The 22,367-nt window shown below is 42.2% G+C and overlaps 1 protein-coding gene across 1 annotated transcript; it reads right to left on the bottom strand.

The window, feature by feature from the left end:
• Positions 1 to 9,761: 9,761 nt before the first annotated feature.
• Positions 9,762 to 22,276, bottom strand: trap1 (TNF receptor-associated protein 1). Its single transcript, XM_084070940.1, has 18 exons — positions 22,094 to 22,276; positions 20,570 to 20,746; positions 19,720 to 19,802; positions 19,382 to 19,522; positions 19,023 to 19,094; positions 16,709 to 16,869; positions 16,220 to 16,329; positions 16,047 to 16,120; positions 15,701 to 15,856; positions 14,147 to 14,267; positions 13,559 to 13,628; positions 13,288 to 13,435; positions 12,848 to 13,033; positions 12,196 to 12,334; positions 11,974 to 12,059; positions 11,509 to 11,654; positions 10,845 to 10,917; positions 9,762 to 10,455 (listed from the first exon to the last, which is right to left on the bottom strand). Exons 1-18 carry the CDS (start codon positions 22,203 to 22,205, stop codon positions 10,354 to 10,356), a joined length of 2,157 nt encoding a protein of 718 aa, XP_083927066.1. The 5' UTR covers positions 22,206 to 22,276; the 3' UTR covers positions 9,762 to 10,353.
• Between the last annotated feature and the right edge of the window lie 91 nt (positions 22,277 to 22,367).

Below are 22,367 nucleotides of genomic sequence, written 5' to 3'. Positions count from 1 at the left end.
CCATTCTTCCATCCTCTTACCTTGGCCTCATGCTCCGGCCGGCTGCCTCCTCTTTCCAGCATGTATTTAAGCAGGTCCACGGCGGAGGCGGGTCTCTCCAGCACCAGGACCACCTGCTGACCCAGGTCAACCCAGTCCAGCAGGGTGACGGCTGCAGACTCACCAACCGAGGTTCCTGCTACCAGTCTCTGCAGCAACACCTCCGTGGGAATCCTGAGCAGGTTCCCGTTCACAGTCTGAAGTCACAGTAACAAAGACTCTATTACATCATTATCTACTAGTATATTTTATATATTTTACTGTAAGGTGCACTGACTAACAATGGCTATGACGGTGACTGGTTTCAGGTAAATGTATTGTCTAGAATAGATTCTCCCACATAATATGGGGAGAGACACTACATTATAGAGAGAAGAATTAAAAACAAACAACTAAAAACAACTCACCACTTCTGTGTATTTCACCTTCTCCTTTGGAATGTATTTTATCGCCACCTTGAGGAGAGAGAAACAAATATATCATTCATGGATTCATCGATGATAGGTCATTAAATAAGGTGTGTGTGTGTGTGTGTGTGTGTGTGTGTGTGTGTGTGTGTGTGTGTGTGTGTGTGTGTGTGTGTGTGTGTGTGTGTGTGTGTGTGTGTGTGTGTGTGTGTGTGTGTGAGATCCTTACAGGCAGGCTGTCAGCTCTACGGTAGCCTCCAAAGACGGTCCCAAAGCCTCCTTCCCCCAAAGGCTCTTGTTGGACATATTTAAATGGCAAACATATATCTGAAAGAGCTATACAGACAAAAGAAATACAAGTTTAATCAATCAATCTCTCTATCTACCTAAATTATTAGGGCTACCTGCCACTCTCAATTATTTTCTTAGCGGTTATTCTATCGATTACTTTCTCGATGAATCAAATCGTGTTTGTTTGCGGACAGCGGTGTCCTGTGAAAATAACAGATCTACAAGCTCATAACACATCACAATGTGACGCGTTACGAGCTTATAGATAGACATCTTTTATTATATCCAAATAATTTTGTTCCTCTTTTGAAACGTTTAACCTATAATTACATGGCCAAAATAGGGATTGATTATTAATAGATTTTTTATTAAAGTATCCATTATAAAAAATGTTATACAAGCGATTATTTGGATTAAGTGTTGTGCCTTTACATTCCACTGCATAGCTTACCTTTAATGGAAGGATCCATCTCTGTTAAGGCCAAATGGACACCACTGGAGTCTGGCCTGTGGCTGTGGGAGGATGCCGATGCCGATCCCCATGACGATGCCCATGGTGATGAAGTTGAAGATGGGGACAATGACCTGTAGCCTTGGGAGAATGACCTCCTCTCGCCAAGTTTCCCCCCACAGCGGCCGTGGTCGTTGTGGTCCAGTGTGACAGGTCGCAGGTCACCGGTGGGTTCTGGGAAGGTGAAGTCTGTATCTTTGGCGGTGTGGAAACTGGTGGTGCTCTCCTGAGTGTACAGTAGAATGAGTAGATTGAGAGATAACATTTTTGTTAGTCGTGTTCTTAAAAAGAGCCGTACAGATGATAAACAAGCGAAATATCATGTTAATTCTGTTTCAGTTCTTCAGAGGATGATCAAGTTCACTGTAACACAGCAGTATGATGCAAAAGAAAATGTCCCCAAGCCCACCTGGTGGCCCACGCCAAGTCCACGCCAGGAAAGTCTTTTCTTGCTCCGCCCTACTGGTCTCTCCTCTCTCTGTCCTACGGGCATCTCTGCTGTCTCCTCTCTCTGCCCTAGGATCTAAATAAAGGATAAAAATGACAAAAATAAACTCCTAACAGCTCATGCAACTTAAGTAGGAAAGTTCAGTTCAAGTCCTTCTGGTGTTAAGTATATTATTTCAGTTTGAATGTTAAAACATTGTAAATCGTACAAAATTATGATTAAAACAGTATTTAAAAAACTAGAAGTCCCACTAATGAAACGAAATGGGTGGAAATATGTCATATGTCCAAAACTGTTACTTTTCAGGATTCTAATTAGAAAATAGCAAACGTAGCAGATCTACAAGCTCAAAACGCGTTGCTTTGTTCCACGTTTCAAGCTTGTAGATCAGCTAATTTTTATGCTTTGTAAAAAAGTAAGTTAGAATAGGGAGATAGGAGGTTTCTACCCAACAGCAATGAAAAGCAAAGCAAGCAAATACATACAAAACGTAAAACATTCATATTAAAGTGCTACAGTGCAACACTGTAGTGTACACTTACATGCATGTCTGGAACGTTCTCCACAAGGAACTGTGGAAACATACCTATCACACAAACAAGTACAAAAAGTCATTGATTAGTTGATGGGTTGATACTACAGGTTGTTAGCTTGTAGATCTGTTATTTTTCACATGATTTGAAGGACAACAGCATTCAATAGGCTCTATGCACAGCAGCCATATTATCACTTCCTTCCCAGGTGTTACCAATGATACTAATGAAGGCTCTGTTCCATTTAGTGTAGCACAGTGGTTTCCACGACCCCCATAACTCTGAGAGTGTACAAATGAAACCAAATGGACCCTTACACCTGTAAAGCGGCCATTTGGAAGGTTTCCACTGAGCCAACATGCACAATATCAGCACCCTGACTCTGTTTGACCAGAATGGAACAGAGCCTTCATTAGAATCCATTGGTAACACGGTACACCTGTGAATGTCTTCATAATATGGCTGCTGTGAATAGAGCCTATTGATTCAAACAAAAACAAGCTACAATGAGACGTTTTAAGTACAACTCATTTACACCTAGTACATTTATAGCATGTTGAAGTCAATAGATACATCTTTAAATAAGGGTGCGAGCAGGACTCCAACTCTTTTCAACAATACTAAACTTTCTTACCGGGTGAACGGTCGGGAAAAGTAACGTTACAATACATCTCAGTAAGAGAATACCAGCACTCACGGAACAGTCCTTTTAATGCATTGATTCTCTGTACTGGAGGGGGTTCCAGGGGGTCCCCAGCTAAATGATGGACAGGAACCAAATGGACCCTCATGGGTCTGTAACTCTGAGAGTGTACACACATTTGTACACTCTCAGAGTTAAATTAACATTGATTTTACAATACAATTGGGGTCCCAAAGGTATAAATGCCATTAAATGGGGGTCCGTAGCCTAATGCATGTCAAGGGGGTCCTTGAAATTAAAATGGTTGTGGTTTATCTTTTCAAATGGGGGTCCGCGGGGTAATAAGTGTGAATTTGGGGGTCCTTGACATGATCAGGACCCCCATGATCAGACACATCGCTTCATCAGCGGTGTGTCTTAACGACGCAACGCTGACGAAGGCTTAACGCCGAAATCAACGACATATAACATCCACAAACAGGCCTCTTCTGACAGTGACAAGCTGTCAAAAAAAATCAACGACACGAAATCAACGACATAACTAACGTCCACAAACAGGCTTTCATAGCCGGTTCTAAACAGGCTAACGTCCACAAACAGGCCTCTTCTGACAGTGACACGCGACGACAACGGTAGCTAGAAGTTAACTCCAACCGTCTTGATCCATCAAGACGGTAATATAATATTTGACAGCTAGTCTTGTATCAATAAGGCTAAAACCTCGACTATGATGACAATCAACGGTGGGTAATGTAACGCAACCAAAATAAACAGATCAAAAACCAGCTGTTCAGCACCATGATGACTAACCCGGTCACCTGCACGTTATCCACAATGACTTTGTTGTAGCTTCTAAAGACATATAAACTAAACGCTACAATCAAACACAAGTACAATAAGGCATTTTAAATAGCATAACAATCGACACCCCCCCCCCCCCCCCAAGGCCTGAGCATCATCAAAATGAACTCACCTGAACGCTGGTTGAAGAAAGGCTGGTTATAAAAGGAAGAAAATACAAAAAAATCCCAAGGAAACGGGTCCAAATCTGATAAGATGTGGTCTAAATCCTGGGTTGTGATGATCTGGTGGTCGTTGGCAACTTGGTGATGAAAATCCTCAAGTCAGTTAACCGTTAAAGTCCTTTAAGATGATGAGTCTCAAGGTGGAAATGCGTGCGTTTCAAGTCAATGTCACGTAGCATCTGAGCTCGTTTGCACCGTTGAAGAGCTTTAAACCGCCGTCTTGAGCGAGCTTATCGTTCATTGGTCAGCCATCGTAACAACGATTGCTATTGGTGTGTTCCGTTCCCGTGTCTCGCGAGAACGGTCTGTGAAATGGCAAACCACGCACTGGCCGTTTTTCATTGGCTGCACGAAAGCACCGTGGCCAATGAGAACAGCGTGTTTAGAACTGCGTAGTTCGAACAGGTGAGAGGACGAGCTTGACGTTGATTTTTCAAATCAAAACAACTTTCATCTAAGTCACGAAAAGTACGTTACATTTACAACCAGTGGTGGGAAAAGTACTCAAATGTTTTACTTAAGTAAAAGTATCAATACTGCAATGTAGAAATACTCTGTTACAAGTAAAAGTCCGGAATTCAAAATGTACTTGAGTAAAAGTACAAAGGTATTGGCAAAATACAAAATATATTTAGAGTACCAAAAGTAAAAGTACTAAAATGTTTGAAAATAGTAGATCTACAAACTCACAATGCATCGCTTCGTGAGCGTTGTGAGCTTGTAGATCGGTTATTTTCAAATAGCCTATGTATAAAATAGGGCTAAAGGGGTTAATGTATGTTTTATAATATAATAACTTATATCTGCAAAGTAACTAGTAACTAAAGTTTTCAAATAATTGTAGTGGAGTAAAAGTACAGTATTTTCCTCTGAGATGTAGTGGAGTAGAAGTACAAGTACTGAAAATTGGAAATAAAGTAAAAAAAAATACCTCAAGTACAGCAGTTGAGTAAATGTACTTCGTTACTTTACACCACTGGTTACAACCAGACTAGTCTCGCGTGGCCATACTGTTGCCTCCCACAATTTTTCATTCATTGTGCCGCGAGACTACAACCAGACCACCAGACAGCAGATGGAGAGATGCAGTCAAACAGTGTTTGTAACCTTATTGATCAATAGTTCTACACAACTGAGTAAGTTTGACTAATCTATGCTAAATTATCAGTGGTGGAAAGTAACTAAGTACGTTTACTCAAGTACAGTACAATTTTGAGGTATTTGTACTTTTTTTGAGTATTTCCAATTGCCAATACTTTTATTTCTACATACACTACATCTCGGTTCCAAAAGCTATTTGAAAACAGCCGATCTACAAGCTCACAACACCGGCGATGCAACTGTGAGCTTGTAGATCTGCTATTTTCAAACAGTACTTTTACTTTTGGTACTTCAAGTATATTTTGACGCCAATACTTTTGTACTTTTACTCCAGTAACAGTTTTAACTTGTAACAGAGTATTTTTACATTGTGGTATTGTGTGCTGCTTTTACTTAAGTAAAATATCCGAGTACTTCTTCCACCATATTAGCCTAATATTAGCCGCTAATTAGCCCTGAACATGAGAGTCATGTGAATCATGGCTAGCCGCTAAAAGCAACACGTTTTCATGTTATCCTTATTGGTTTTTTTTTAGCTTTTAGTTGTTTTAATGAATGTCTGAGGAAGGTGTTTAGTGAGCAAAACGTTGCTACTGTATCTGCAGGAGTGTGTGGTTTATTATCTTATCTTTCCTACGCACCTGTCAGATACTTTTAATCTAGATGTGCCAAAGCTTTTTAACAGTTATTATTTGAATTAACACATATATCGAGCAGGATACTGTCACAGAGGAGGTCTACATTATAGAAAAAACAGGCCCATGGGTAGCTCTGGTCCATGGTGTTAGGACCAGAGCTGGCCTAATAGAAACATAATTCCAATTAAAAACAAAATCAAAGGTAAGCAACATTCTAGTCAGACAAAGCAAAGGAGCAAACGTCAGCCTAAATATCTTTAATTATTATTTAGGCTGATCCATTTAGTTATTCTAATAACCTCTTTATAGTTTATTTATCAAAGACTGTCAACCTGTACATACTGTATAAGCATTTGAACTATATAATGACATACAAAATATGCAAAGCATCATGGGTTGATGGTTTCTCGTCCTGTAGGGAGTCACTTTGATGTTTTCATGGAGGAGGCAGAGAGTAAGTAGAGGAAGAGGTCATTGTCACCAACCTCATCCTGTGCCTCAAACTGGGTGGAGGGTCAGTGAAATGTACAGAATGTCATGTGACATCACTTGGGCCATACCTGTGGTCTGGCATCTTTAGCCCACTGACTCCCAGTATGCTTGACATTACTGCTGACATTACTTTTCCAAAAACTAGTTTGATTGATTTTAGAGGAAGCCAGTGGATTCCATACATTTCAGTACCTATAGAAATCAACTCGCAGAGACTATTAGTTGATAAATAATCCACCACACAAAATATCAATGATGCAGATATTCTTTGTCAAATTGTTATTATAATAGTATTAATACCCTTTAATGCATTTTAAAATGAGGATTAAATTGAAACGTCGAGCTGAAAATAGTCCTTAGAGAAAAGATTGACTTACAAACAAAATTCAAATGTCCATGACTTACTAACAAGGATATTTAGCAAACTCAGTTATTCAGGTAAGCTCTGTAACGTAATGACTTTTGAAAAATGTAAACAAACGCGATGAGAGTCGATCTACAAGCTCACAACGTGTTGCAAAGTGTTATGAGCTTGTAGGCTATTTTTTATTAAATGGGTTAGGGAAAATGTGGAAATTGTTTAAACATTTTAACAACACAAATCTTGTACGGGGATCTCTGGCACAAAATATTTTCAGATGAGGGGTCTGCGGCCAAATACATATTAATGTGTGGGTCCTTGACATGGAAAGGATTGAGAACAACCGCTTTAACTGAATAACTGTGTAATGTTAACCTGTTTTGTTTGTGTTGTTTTATTTCCCCCATCAGGAGCACGTAGTGAAAGAAGACCTGCTCAACGCTCTGCATTGTGAATTCATCAACCGGGTCAACGAGGTGGGAGTGGATGTGAACAGAGCCATCGCCCATCCTTACACCCAGAGCCTGGTTCAGTTTGTGTGCGACCTTGGACCCAGGAAGGGCTCTCAGCTCCTCAAGGTGTGTGATCATTGTTCATTCATGTTATGTCAGGAAGAGCCCCTATGGAAAAAGCCTGGTTCAGATGTAATGGGGATGTGGAGGAGGTCATGTTATGAGGGAAAGTTTGGTAAATGTGCAGTTCAGTTTATGAATTCAGACACTGGCAACATGTAAGAGATTTCAGTTTCTGAACTGCATATTACTGTACCTGCCATACTGCTATATTAGTGTGCCTGGTTCTGCAGATCATCCATTTAGTTTTCTTGTGTCTTTTCAGATTCTGAAACAGAAACAGAAGAACACTTGTCTGGAAAACAGGACCCAGCTGGTCACCGTGTACATTGATGTTCTGGATGGTTCCCGGGTCCATCTGGGGACGTACGAGTTGGCTCTGAAGATGGCTAAAGACGCCCTGGAGTATGACGAGTTGGCAGAGGATGCCAACCAGTCGGCGGAAGCCCTGGACGAGATCCTGGAGAACCCGGAGCATCTTAAACACTTGGACCTGGACGGCTTTGCTGAGGAGCTGGAGAGAAAGAGTTATGGCAAGAAGGGAATCACTCTTTAAGACATCCGCGCTGAGCTGAGCTGAGCTGCAGGTACAGAGACTTAAGAGTTCCTTACAGGGTCCCCAACACATACTGTCGCATCATGAAGATCAACATCGAAAGGTTGAGCTGACGTGCCGCACCTCCGACCTGATGGACAAGAGCAATGAGTGGAAGCTCCACAAGGACAGGTACTATGATTGTGACATGGAGACAGAGTCCTTCAAAGATGAGGAACAACTGTGGAAGAAAGCACAGCAAAAACACAAGCGTGCAATCATCCACCACACCAACTTCCACAATGACTTTGATTCCATGCACCAGGGTCTGGTGACCTGGAAGGTAATGATATTTGTAAATAAAATTGTATATGTAGTAATGACACTGCATGCATGTATGACAATCAATGAAACTTTAATAAAACTGTTAATATGGAATCTTTACAGTCTTTAAAGTATTTTTGTAATATGGACAAATGTTGCATTAGAATAAAAATAGCAATCAATGTATGGGTAATAACAGGGAACGTGTACAGGTTTTCTTTTCATTCATATAAACACACATGAACATTGATCAAACAACAACAAACAAAACAAGAAACATTATGTAGCCTACTTGAATCCACACTGTCTGTAGTACAGTGGACAGGTTTTAAAATGTTTGTCACTGTAGCCTCTGCCACTAACAACAATATCCAGTTTGACAAGAGGACCTACCAATAACTGTACTTCATTTGAAAGAGTGAACAACACTGACCATGAAAAAAAGACTTTTCATCCAGGTTAATTGCACTCTTGACAAAATCTTGCATTTCAAACCGGTATGACTTTGCGAGACACACAACCCTCAACATCTTTAGAGATCAATTGGAAATGATTGTTACAGGAGAGTATTAAAACATGTGACCACGTCACCACAGAGGTTGTGGGTTCAAATCCACGTGGTGCATCCGGCTTTGTCGAGCGTCTACACAAACACAATTGGCCTGTGTTCGGAGGAGGGAAGCCGGGCGGCGAGGGTGATATTTGTCATTGCATGTATTCCTACAGGCTGGGGCGGCACCTGTAAGCAGGGAGTGTTGGGCGGGAGGAGTAGGACAAAGGCTCTACGTCCTCCTGGTGGGGGCTCCTCTCTGGTAGGTGAGTCAGTAGGATGCAACAGCAATGACGACACAGAAATGTGTGTGGGGAGGGATCAATTGGCATAATGACTAAATTGCTCTTGTGGTCATGTGATCACAGGAGCTGTAACTTCTCTTTTGTCCCACATGTATGTGAAAATATTTCAGTCCAGCTTTAAACAAAAACATTGATAGTAAAATACGAAATCCTCTGCTCTTCATAGACTAGATGAATGAGGACACCTGTTGGTTGTTTCTAGTTACTGCATTGTCACAAAAGGATGGTTGATTCTATGATGGTAACACTGTACTGACATGACACCTGTCATAAACATTTCACAGAGAAGATTGTGTGCACATCTTGTACCTGTATTTAGGCCAGGTGCTGGACATCAAGGCAAGAATCATGGAGAAGAGGGTAAAGCATCCTCACACTGGTTTAAACTGGAGGACTTGATAACACTTGTAGTAGTAATGGTGGATACAGACACATCAGTGGGCTCAACAGAGATGGTGCTGGTAGACTAAACCATGTAGCTAATCAACTGCTCTGGTAGTTGGACATCTCAAGATAGTTATGTGGAAATATTGTATTAACAATCATACCTTCAGAATTTCTACCTGGTCAAGGTATTTATGTTTTATAACATGTTGCTAGCTGTGTGTTCAGATATTGTGTATGTAACACATCAAAAAAGCAATTTACTTCAAAAGGTGAAAGATGTATTACATTTGTCCTAAATATTCATAGCGCCACTTTTGGCAGTGAATTGGGGAATCACAATTAATGAAGTAATATTCCGAATAACATCAGAGAATATTGCATAGATTTTTCCGTATTTGTTAACAATTTCTTATAGACGTTAAACCACCATCAAGGGTTTCACGAATGCTTTATTCAATAAAGAAATCTGTGTAATCTATACTGGTATTAAGTTAAGGTTACAAAGAACTAATTATGAATCCTTTTTGATGAATTCATTTATTTGAACACTGACCTAACATCTGGTATGAAATGATATACACTGTTTATTATCCTTAATCTCAAAATAAATTGTCTAGATTTAATCAAATATCAAAATGAGTGACACACTGTAAAAGAAAAAGGGAGAGACAATGGGTAATAACATGGATAAATAAAGACAGAGGGACAAAGAGTAACAGTTTTTCTCAACTGTTGGTACAGAAGGCTTGTATTTGTAATAGAATGGAGTCCAACTTTATCAGCAGTCTGTTATGACTGCTTTCAAACCATAAGCCACATGACAGAAGAAACCTTGGGCATCTTCATGGCACCATCTTCGAATACCATCATCACCAGCGGTGCAAACAACATCCTTATGAAATAGCTCTGAACAGAAAACATAAATAATACGACGCAGAAATATTACCACAAGTGCTCTATAGAAATGTCTTCCAATAGTCCTTCTTCATTCCACCCACGCTCTGGCCGGTATGTCCTCTGTCTTCAACCGTTTGAATGGGAGGGCTAGATGAAGTGATTGCATGGCTTAAGAGGGGCCTTTAGTGCTGTTTGGAAGCAGCTCATGCTTTGCAGGGCTGCAGATCGTGGTTTAGTCTATAGGCCATAGTCATTCAAGCCAAGGCAGGCTGTACTGTGCACTGTATCTGTGTCTCAGTGCTTCTCCAGAGCTTTGGTCAGCAACTCGTTGAGACGGGCTATCATGGGTCTGGGATCGTCATTCAGGCCTGCTGCGATCATGGCATTGTCATAGATCTGCAATGGGGAGAAGATTCAATGAAAAATGTGGAAGGCTATTGTAGCAAGTGGGGGGCATGGTTGATGATGATCTAGAGGTCTTGAGGTTCTTCAGTGTTGCCAGGTGTTAGAACCAGAGACTGAAGCTTAAATTCTCATGTTTGTGACTAGATGTTTCATTTGAGTGGCAGCAATGACGCCCGTTTAATTAGTTTGAGCAGACTGTCATTCCAAAAATAAATCCAATGTAATTTTAATCTTGAAACTCTTGTTTTGACCTTTCTGGAAAACGTAGTAGAGTAGTAGCCTACAGCTAAGTCAATAAGCAATCCCCTTGTAACACATTTAAACCTCTAAGGGCTGAAATAGCTGTTTGTTCAGACTGTGTTTGCTGAGTGGTACTTCACCTGTTCCAGTAGCAGTCTAGCCAGGTCAGAGTCGGTCTCTTTCAGTGCATGCATCTTTTTGATGAGGTCATGTCTGGGAAATCAACATCAATTAGAGAGGGTGAATGTTGGACAACACAAAATAAACCTCTTCCTTTTTTTAGTACACTGCAACCACACTGAATCCCTGTGACCATGGGGCAGTAGTTTAGGAGGTATGGCAGGCACTTGGGAATCGGAAGGTTCCCGGAAGGTTCCCGGCACTTGGGAATCGGAAGGTTCCCGGACACTTGTCTTACTCAAGTGTCCTTGAGTAAGACACTGAACCCCTAGTCTCGCGTAGCCAGACTACTATTCCACAATCTCCGAATGCTATACAGAGTCTGGAACTACACGTCCCGAAAGCAGAGAAAGGAAGCAGTCATCCGTCAATTCCGTTCACGAAAACAAATATAAAAAAATATCTTTAAAACATATTCTTTAATTCCCATTTGTGATAAGCAGCAAGCTATATATGCTTCGACTAATTAGATTTACTGCAGGACAAATTTACGCGACTGCAAATACAAAACGGAGGCAAATGTGTGAATGTAATGCACATTGTAAGCACCTTTGGATAAAGGCACTGTTTAAATGCACCACTTACACTCCACACACGCCCCCGTATCTCTTCCCTCTCTCTTACCCAGCATTGATCTCCAGTGTGGGCTGCAGTAACTGGGCTCTCTCCTCGACGCTGCGGGACACCTGCTGGGTGCGGAGGAAATGGCGCGCGGCGCCCATCTCCAGCACTGTGATCATGGCTGGGTGCGTGTCCAGGCGAGGGGTCACCTGGTGGTGGTAAGGAAGGAGTGAAAAGGGTTGAAATGGGTTCCATGCTAATGAACCACACAGGTGTCAATTGAGAAGACGGAGCAATCGCCCTTCCATGGGTTCCAAAATATCGGCTCTGTCGGGTGGAAACCTCATGTTCAAAACTACTAGTTACTTTTCAGGTTTCAAATGCAAAAGTTGCAGATCTACAACCTCGAATCTGCTACTTTTGTGACGCTGTAGTATGATCAAGTAGGGCATTAATTTACAAAAAAACACCAAAAGTTAGAATGTGGAGACAGTGACGATATGCATTGATGCTGTCTGCTTTCATTACCTTGATATTGGTGACTCTGGGGCCCAGCACGTTCCTCATCCAGGCCATTAAGTCCTCAGCTTGTTCCACTGTCAGGCGCTCTGACTCTGCAGACAAACAGAGAGGAGAGGGGGAGTCAAGGCTACCAGCAGAGGTCAGGACAACAGCTGCTCAATCTTAGAGGTTCGAGAACCCCGTGCTGAAGCAGAAATGGTGCGACAGGGGAGGGGGGGGGGGTCTAACCGGGCTTGCTGTCCTGGTACTTCTCCTCCTTGTAGTGGTCCACCACGATGTCCGTCTCCACAGAGATCATCTTCTTCTTGTCAAACTCCCGGAGGTGCAGCAGTGTCAGCTCGTCAAACTGCTCATAGCAGAACAGCACCTGGAGGAACAAAACGCCAAGTCACAAACAAACGGATGGATTCAACAGAAGACAAGAGGTATACCTGGAAACCAGACTAATCTGACGGAGGCGGGAGCAAAAAAACCCAGATGGATTAAGACACAAGCAGTACCGCCGCTAGGCACCGGCACAGCACACAGTGCCTAAGGCACCACGGTGCACCAAAATGAGCCAAGCCGTTCATCATAATAACTAAATGACTAAAATATTTTTTATTTAGATATAAGATTAAAAACAGAACTACAATTAGGCACCATAGCATTAGACCATTCTAGGCAATAAGATGGATAAGCCTATACAAATATTTTCTCCGCGGCCACCTAAATAATCACAACGTACTCTAGTTGGATGCTGTGGATCTGCTCAGAGCTGAAGCGTCCCCGGCCCCCCTTCCTCCCCGCCCGGCCCGACAGTGAGTTACAACATAATTCACACAAAATCACGGCTAGAGAAACCCGACTTTGTGTCACACAGACAATTCTCAGACGTCACCTCCATGTCCTTCTGTTTCATGGCCTCGTAGTAGACGGAGTGCTCTGCCAGGTGGCGGTTGGGGGCACACAGGTAGTAGATGTTGCGCGTGCCAGCCTTCATGCGGGAGCCGTACTCCATCAGATTGGTCTGTTGCCCGGCGGGCAGCGCCGAGGACTCAAACCTCAACAGCTTAGCGATATCCTCCTGTAAATTTGAGAAGCGACATGGACAGCGACTCTTAACAGTCAAAGACATCTCATCTTTCAGAAAACTTAAGACATGCTAAATAAATATCGCTCCAATTTCTAGTTTCTAGTGTGCTAATAAAAGATTGTATTAATTTAATGTTGAAAACTGCTTCTGGGAGACCAAACAAAAACAAATCATTCCCAGACTATTTTGCAGACCATTAAGCATTAAAATATTCAAAATTCAAATATGAAGCCCAAAGACTGCACCTTGACGTCCTGTTCCTGGGTGGTGACGATTCCCTCACGCATGAAGAGACCGTAGTCTTCAAAGAACTTGTTGTACTTCTCTGGTTCCTTCTTGCTCTGGTCCAACAGGAAGCGGATCACCCTCTGCTGCAGAACGTCACGGAGCTTCCTGGAGGACGAAGGGCCATTGGGTCCGATTAAATGCTATTTTATAGACATATAGGCGGGTGGATGGTCTGTGAGATGGTCAATTGTGTGAAAGATGGCAGAATGTGTTAAACAGCTGTTCTACCTGATCAGAGCACTCTCCTGAAGCAGCTCTCTGCTCAGATTCAATGGGATGTCCTCACTGTCCACAACACCTGATCAAATACACACACACATAAAAAAAATCATAAAAACAATATACACCGTTTTGCCAGCTTTAAAAGACTTTAAAGGTCATGCATGGGGATTATTGAGAGTGTGAAGGCTCTAATTTCAAGAGGCTTGCCTCTTGCTAGAAACCCGAGGAGCCAAAACACATCCGCTTGTCAGACTTCTGCTTAAAAAGCGCATAAAATGTATTTTGTGAGCGCGGACTGTTTCTTAATATTGCCTCTTGCTAGGCCATCCCTGTAACTATATCTTTAAGCTCACAAAGCGTCACAATGCCTTGTGAGCTTGTAGCTTTTTTAAGTTTGATCCTTTTGTAAACGTTTCGAAGATTATTGACACCAGGTTGAAAGTCACCAGGTTGAAAGTTGTTAAGTGAGGGTCCGGAAAAAAAAAGAAAACATACTCAAATAAAATGTATACTTCTACTTGCTTGTGGAATGTATTGCGTTGCTTGAAAATCAGTCATTTTGAAAGTATGAGGCGTAAGAGGAGAGACACAGACCTCTGAGGAAACGCAGCCATTTGGGCAGGATGTCAGTGGCCTTGGTCTGGATGAGAATCTTCCTGCTGTACAGAGCCACGCTGGAGCCCATCTCCCTGCTCACATCAAACATGGTGGGCTTCTGCTCACAGCACATGCACATAGGAAAACATGAAATAAGTCTTGGTTTCAACTATCCACCATAATCCATCCATAAAATATCCATAAACAACTAATCTGTCCATTATTTCTTGCACTTAATCTGATGATTGATTTTGATAATAAAATGACGATGTAGGCAGTGGTGTGTTCTACCGTCAGATGCTGTGTAAGGCATATACCTTGAGATTTTTTTTCGTCGCTACCGTATACCTTCAAAAACTGTTTCATCCATTGAAAACGCGAGAGCGTATACCCACGACCACGCGCATCGTAGCGTATACCTTCCGAAAAAAACTAGAACACAACACTGGATGTAGGTAATAAAAGCCTAAATCATCAAGATGAGTTATGTTAAGTCATTGAGTGCCATTAACGTGTTTCACATGTTTTACCGCTATAAGTTATGTTAACAGCAGACTGAAACACACATTTTGAAATTATAATATGGAACGATAAGCATTCCCATTTTAGTGAAGTTGTGAATAGTTGTAATTCACTAAACCAATCATTTTAGAACAAAACATTGTTATCTGATGAATTAATTACTGTTCATCATTTCACTCCAAATCGTAAGTCATTTTCCACTGCATGATAAAAGCTCAACTCAACTTAACTCGCTTTACTTAGTTTCCCACTCTAGATAGGATCCCCTCAGCGTAGCTGGCTCTCATAAGTAACCTTCAGAACCAATGACTCCTGAGCCATTTGGCCCGTACATCAGGAGCATACCTCCTGTTCCCTTAGCATGAGGCAGCTTGATGTACTGTATACCCCCTGGACACGATGCTGGTATGTCATGGGGTCTTACCTCCAATCCAGCCCATGATGCTGAGTGCCAAGCAGCAAGGCATTGGCTACCTTTATAGTCTTTGGTATGGCTTGGCCGGAGATTGGGGAGTGATGGTCACTCTAACCACAAGGCCACTGGGCCTCTGCATAGGAGTGTGCTAAACAATGCTACATTTAAAGCTAATGCCGTCTCCATTTCACCTGTACGGTCCAACAGTAACAGTTTCTGATAACATTTTTTTAGGCAAGTTGCTCAATATTGATTTACAGCAGCTAGTTTCAAAGTTTGTTAAAAGTATTTGGGAGCTTCCATGCAGTATAGGGGAGTCCTTTGTCATACAATGATGCTACGGACGATTCTCTCTGACCAATCAGTACTGTAGTCTGCAGTGTTTTCATATCAACTTTTGTTATCGCCTCATCTTGCTGGGAACCGCAGCGGGGGCGATACCAAAAGAATACCAGGGACTTTTGCCTAATGGAAAACCAAAAAAAGTAGAGTCGAGCCGGTACGATGCAGTGGAAAACGCCATGAATGCCTCCATCGGTTCACATTTCTAAACACTAGAAGTGTTCACATCTCGAACCCTAGGTTTGTGAAATGGTGTGATCTGCATCCCTCACAATGTCAGGTACGTAGAAGATGCTGCGGATGTTGAGCGGGGCGTCAGCGCGGTAGTGCAGCGTGTAGCGGGGCCTGTCGTACGACTGGGACACGTAGCGGTAGAACTCCTCATGCTGCCACTCGCTGATCTCCTTGGGTTCCATCATCCACAGGGCCTACGTGAGGGAGACACAGGTGGATACTAAATGCCTGATTTATAATTGGTCGCAAATCATGCACCAAAAACAGCAGATCTACAAACTCGCTGTAAGCCTGTAGAACGGTTATTTTCAGTGTGCGCCACCAGCGTGCAACCAAGTATTAATCAGGCATAATATCTGCACAGAACCAGACAGAGAGGCTGACCTGCAGAGTGTTCAGTCTGCGTCCATTCAGGAAGATGGGGAAACTGACAAAGTTGCTGTACTTGTTCACAACCTCTGAAAGAGACAGACGACAACGTGTGGAAACGTGAGGTTGTTTACACTATGGCATATTAATTATATTAAATGGCTCATTGCGGTGGGTCCTGGAGGTACCTTTAACTCGGTCCTCAGCGGAGAACTCCTTGCAGTCGTCCTTGAGGTGAAGCACGATCTTAGTCCCCTGTCTGACTCCACCTGCTTCAGCGATCTCAAACGCTCCGGAGCTGGGAGAAAACAAAGTCAGTAGCTTTAACCAATCTCTAGAGCACATGTATTATCAGAGTCGTCCTCGCACGCCATTCAATTCCTATCTTGCATCTTTTACCAATTTCATATGGTAAAAGTTATATCTCTACTGTCTATCTGCAGCTTAAGGAACTGATTTCGTTTAGGTCTTAAAATTGGTTTGATGGCAGATTCTACTGAAAACGTACGTAATTAGTGTAATTTTGAGTTTCTATTCGTACGTTTTCCAGAGGTGCTTTGAATGTTGCTGAAGCTTCTTGTATTGCCGTCATTTTCTGACGAAAAGAGATCACAGAGTATCTCAACAGGATTTACCTGTATGTATAAAATATACTGTTCTTTCTTTCTTCGTCTTACCCATCTGAAGACCACTTGTATCCAGGAACGTCGGGCTCGGCTGACTGTGAGTAGACGTCCACGCGGTCGGCCACCATGAAGGCGGAGTAGAAGCCCACTCCAAACTGACCGATGATGGTGCTGCTGGCCTCTGCCTGGTCCTGTAGAGCATCTAGGAATGCCTGTGAGGACGAGACAGTATGGTGATGGTGGGGCGGTAGTCATAAATTAATTAACTTACCGTAAATTTCGGACTATAAGCCGCGACTTTTTCCCCATTTTTCGACCCTGCGGCTTATATAACGGTGCGGCTTATCTATGGATTTTTATAGCTAACGGCCACTAGGGGACCTCCTAAATCTAGGGATTTTACACCCGCGGCTTATAGTCCAGTGCGGCTTATATATGTACAAATCATTCAATTTAGCTGCTGCGGCTTATATTCAGGTGCGGCTTATAGTGCGAAAATTACGGTAATCCAACTTGCAGTTGCCAGCTATTGTTCATATACAGTGGGGCAAAAAAGTATTTAGTCAGCCACCATTGTGCAAGTTCTCCCACTTAAAAAGATGAGAGAGGCCTGTAATTTTCATCATAGTTATACATCAACTATGAGAGACAAAATTAGGAAAAAAAATCCAGAAAATCACATTGTCTGATTTTTAAAGAATTTATTTGCAAATTATGAGGAAAATAAGTATTTGGTCAATAACAAAAGTTCATCTCAATACTTTGTTTTATAACCTTTGTTGGCAATGACAGAGGTCAAACGTTTTCTGTAAGTCTTCACAAGGTTACCACGCACTGTTGCTGGTATGTTGGCCCATTCCTCCACGCAAGATCTCACCCCGTAGGATCATTTAAAAAAAAAAATGTTTTAACTTAGTGAATGACCTGCAGAGAGCTGGGACCAAAGTAACAAAGGCTACCATCAGTAACACACTACGCCGCCAGGGACTCAAATCCTGTAGTGCCAGACGTGTCCCCCTGCTTAAGCCAGTAGATGTCCAGGCCAGTCTGAGGTTTGCTAGAGAGCATTTGGATGATCCAGAAGAGGATTGGGATTATGTCATATGGTCAGATGAAACCAAAATAGAACTTTTTGGTAGAAACTCAACTTCTCGTGTTTGGAGGAGAAAGAATGCTGAGTTGCAACCAAAGAACACCATACCTACTGTGAAGCATGGGGGTGTAAACATAATGCTTTGGGGCTGTTTTTCTGCAAAGGGACCAGGACGACTGATCCGTGTAAAGGGAATAATGAATGGGGCCATGTATCGTGAGATTTTGAGTGAAAACCTCCTTCCATCAGCAAGGGCATTGAAGATGAAACGTGGCTAGGTCTTTCAGCATGACCATGATCCCAAACACACCGCCCGGGCAACGAAGGAGTGGCTTCGTAAGAAGCATTTCAAGGTCCTGGAGTGGCCTAGCCAGTCTCCAGATCTCAACCCCATAGAAAATCTTTGGAGGGAGTTGAAAGTCTGTGTTGCCCAGCGGCAGCCCCGAAACTATCACTGCTCTAGAGGAGATCTGCATGGAGGAATGGGCCAACATACCAGCAACAGTGCGTGGTAACCTTGTGAAGACTTACAGAAAACGTTTGACCTCTGTCATTGCCAACAAAGGGTATATAACAAACTATTGAGATGAACTTTTGTTATTGACCAAATACTTATTTTCCTCATAATTTGCAAATAAATTCTTTAAAAATCAGACAATGTGATTTTCTGGATTTTTTTTCCTAATTTTGTCTCTCATAGTTGATGTATAACTATGATGAAAATAACAGGCCTCTCTCATCTTTTTAAGTGGGAGAACTTGCACAATGGTGGCTGACTAAATACTTTTTTGCCCCACTGTATGTATGGTAAATAGTGTTGGCATCTCATGCCATTTTTTTTATATGACGCTTGTATTATTGGGCGAGTGCACACAAAATAAAGTAAAATAAAAAACATTTTAAAGCAGGTACCAGTATACGTAATACAAAATATTGAGTTATCAGTGCTTGTCAACAACAGCAGAGTGTAATAAGCACAAAAGGTGACCCTTGACTTATACATAAAAATGGATGCTGTAAATTGAGGATTTAACTGGGACAGAGTCAATGAAAAAACGTCAGCATTATCATTCTGAACCAGCTACAGTAGTCAACCAAGGGAAAAAGCTTGAAGTGAGAAGGACTCTAGAGGATAAAGTTTTTGTCCTGGTACTACTTGGACAGTTCAGATATCATGGTAAGTGAAAAAAAAACATGTCTGTGGACCAAATCGCCATGACAGGACACAGAACCACCGTTAAAATACATGGAGTATAGTATATTAACAGCTACCTTAGAACCAGATCGGGCGATGGTCCCCAAGTTGGCAACCAGATCCTCTTGGTTCATACCCACTCCAGTATCCTGCAACAGACAGACAATAGTCACATACTGTGTAATCACCACAACATGCAGTACAATATTTCTCCACCAGGTGGCAAACTATCTTAAGGAACAGACATTTGCATTGAAATGTGGCCCAAATTCAGCCCAGTTCTTTAAAACCCACAACACAGTGTTGACAGCCTGTCCATTAAATTCAGTTGTACATTTTCAGTGTTCAAAAGTCTCATCTTTCCCTTCAGAGTGTGCAGGTCATACACATTCCAGGTGACTTGCCCTGTACTGCCTACTCCGTGACCTGAGAGTACCTGGATGGTGAAGGTGCCTTTGGCAGCGTCCGTTTGGAGGTGGATCTCCATGGGCGCCGTGTCGCCTCCTCCTGTGATCAGCTTGTGGCGCAGCTTCTCCAGGGCATCGCTACCGTTCGAGATCAGCTCCCTGATGAACACCTGAGGAAATGTAATGGGGGGGTGAGAGAGTTGAGAGTACAGTACGATGTTTTATAGTATCAGTAATCATGGACCCAGTCCCAAGGTGAGAATTTCACACCTGAGTCAGATAAGTCATAATATTTAAAGAAAAGCAGGCCTCTCACGTTTCAAAATAGCATATAAGGATTTATGTAAACCACCCTCCCCGTTCTCACCTCTTTCTCAGAGTACAGGGACCTGGCAACAATGTCAAGGAGCTTTTTGGTCTCAGCCTGGAACTCATGTTTGGAGAAAGTACCTAGAAGGACGAGGAGGCGTCAATGTTAATGCTGGCGTTAAAGCTACGGTACGTTTGGATATTATGTCCTCTCCCGACGGAGTCAGGTAATTGCAAACGGTAACAAGTGGGATTTAAAACCGGCCCAGGTCATCCCGTGTGGGATAACAGACATCTACTGATGTTTTCAAGAAGGAGTCTGCCTTTGACCCGGGGGAGATACCCTGGTGTCCTACCCGACACCAGGGTCTACATTTGGAAGAGTAGAGAGACCACCTCCAACCACTGTAGATGTGCTAGTCATATTGTATTACTATTAAGACCGGGAAAGATTTGACCTAAAAAAAAACGTATCTTACACTTTCGCTGGCACCGGGTGCCGCGCTATGAGCTTGTAGATCTGCTATTTTTTTTTAAATTGCGAAAATGTGTGCAAATCTGTGAATATATATATTCTTCTAAAGCGAACATTTGTAACTCAAATCTTTGCTTCTGGGGGTCCCTGGAACCAAATATTTTGAGATGGGGGGTCCACGGCCAAATACACATCATTTGGGGAGGTCCTTGACAATTATGAAAACGTTTGAGAACCACTGATATAGCAACAGACGTTTTTTTAGAAAACTGTTGGGATTTAGAAAACATTTGTAGAATCGGCTTCAGGTCTTAATGGGTTAACATACTCTACCATACAGATTTTATTCATTACAATAAGTTCCAGAAAGTAGCTTTTAAACGTAGGATATGACAACAATCCAGAATGATCCACGCGTGCATGTTTTCATCACCTTGTACATTCTCTGTGTCACTGATGATGGTGTGCAGGGGCTCCTCATCGGGGACCTTCTCAGCCTCCTGGGTGCTGTAGAGGGAGTACTGGTTCAGACCCAGTCCAGGGTGCTGGGCGCTCCACACCCTGGGTCTGCTGCACCACATCTGCTGCTGCTGCTGCCTGTGCCGAGCATCTGATGACAAGGGAACAAGATGAAGTCTAAGGGGGGGCAACAGTTCATCAAACTAATCGATTATTGTTATTATTTTTGATACATTTAATAAAATAACCGATTAATAAGCATGTCATGAGGCAATAAGCTTACAAATGTGTTTTTTTAAATTGGGAAAATAGCAGATCTACAAGCTAACAACTCGTGGCATTGTGATTTGTGATGCGTTGTGCGCTTGTAGATCTGCATGGCACCATTGTGTGAAGTAAAAACACACTTCTTGATTATTCGATTTATAAAATAGAATAATCGCTGAGAAATAATCGATATAGCTGCAGCCCTATCTCATAGTCTACCTGTAGTCCAAATACTCTAGTCTACACACTCAAAATAAAGTCTATTTATCCATTTGTAACACTGAGTGTTGGACAAATGTAACCGAAATGGACCCTTGCATGCGTTCAGAGTTTAATTAAAGCTGTAATCTATAAATGTTATCATGTCATACTGGATTCAAAACCTAGGTCTTGAGATTGCTCAATCAAGAGGCATTCCTCACATGGCCAGGGGAGAGGTTTTGAGTATGAGCTTCAGGCAGTACTACTTGTCAACCGGTAGGCGTTCCACCCTACACCATGATCTAAATGTCTCAATGGAAGAGTAGGGAGACCACCTTCGACCCACTGCAGATGTGCTAGTGACATTGTGTAACATCCCCTTCCATACAGATGTGCTAGTGACATTGTGTTAACATACCCTTCCATACAGATGTGCTAGTGACATTGTGTAACATCCTTTATACTCTAAAGATGAATTGAGTATAAAGGACCCCAATGGAAACAAGACAGTCTTCTTGGGTTTAAAATCCTCTTAGCAAACCTTGTATTTAACTGTACTTTCCTGTGCTTGTTTTTTTGCAAACTGCTAATAAAGTATTCAATCAATCAAACCATACAGATGTGCTAGTGATATTGTATTAACATACCCTTTCATACACAAATATATAATTTTATTCATTAAAAGATGTTAAGTTCCCGATAGCAGTTTAACACTGAGGAGTTTACTATGTACATGGGAGAGTGACTTCTACATGATGTAATATTACCACAGGGATATACACGGAACAGTTTAACTTCAATATGACTGTTTGTCATGTTGTAACAGCGTTAAAGACCACCGTGTTATGGAGGAACTATGTGACAAATATGAATATCATAGCAAGAAGACAGTCTTGCTGATGCAAGAGTAAGACTATTATTGCACAGCAGTTAGCATTGGCGGCTAGGCTACTTTAGCTCCCTGACGCACACACACACACACACACACACACACACACACACACACACACACACACAGAGAGTTGTGTACCTGCAGTGTAGGAGCTGCTCCTCACAGCTCGTCCACATGACAACAACCTGCTGCTGCTCCTGTGAGAAGAACCCAGAGAAACAAACTGGAAAAGCTTCAGACACCGAGACATGTTGGTTTCTATGATAATAGAACTCTATGGTTTGACCTCTTGCTCAACAACAGTGAACACACGCTGAGCTAACTCTGCGACGGAGGACGAGAAGGGCCCGAATGCAGTGTTGCCAGATTGTGTGAGAGAAATAAGCAACCAGGTCTATGAAAACACACCAAA

This window comes from Gymnoscopelus microlampas (assembly GCF_963454915.1).
Source record: "Gymnoscopelus microlampas genome assembly, chromosome: 11".
NCBI lineage: Eukaryota > Metazoa > Chordata > Actinopteri > Myctophiformes > Myctophidae > Gymnoscopelus > Gymnoscopelus microlampas.
This window is presented reverse-complemented; position numbering and strand designations above follow the sequence as displayed.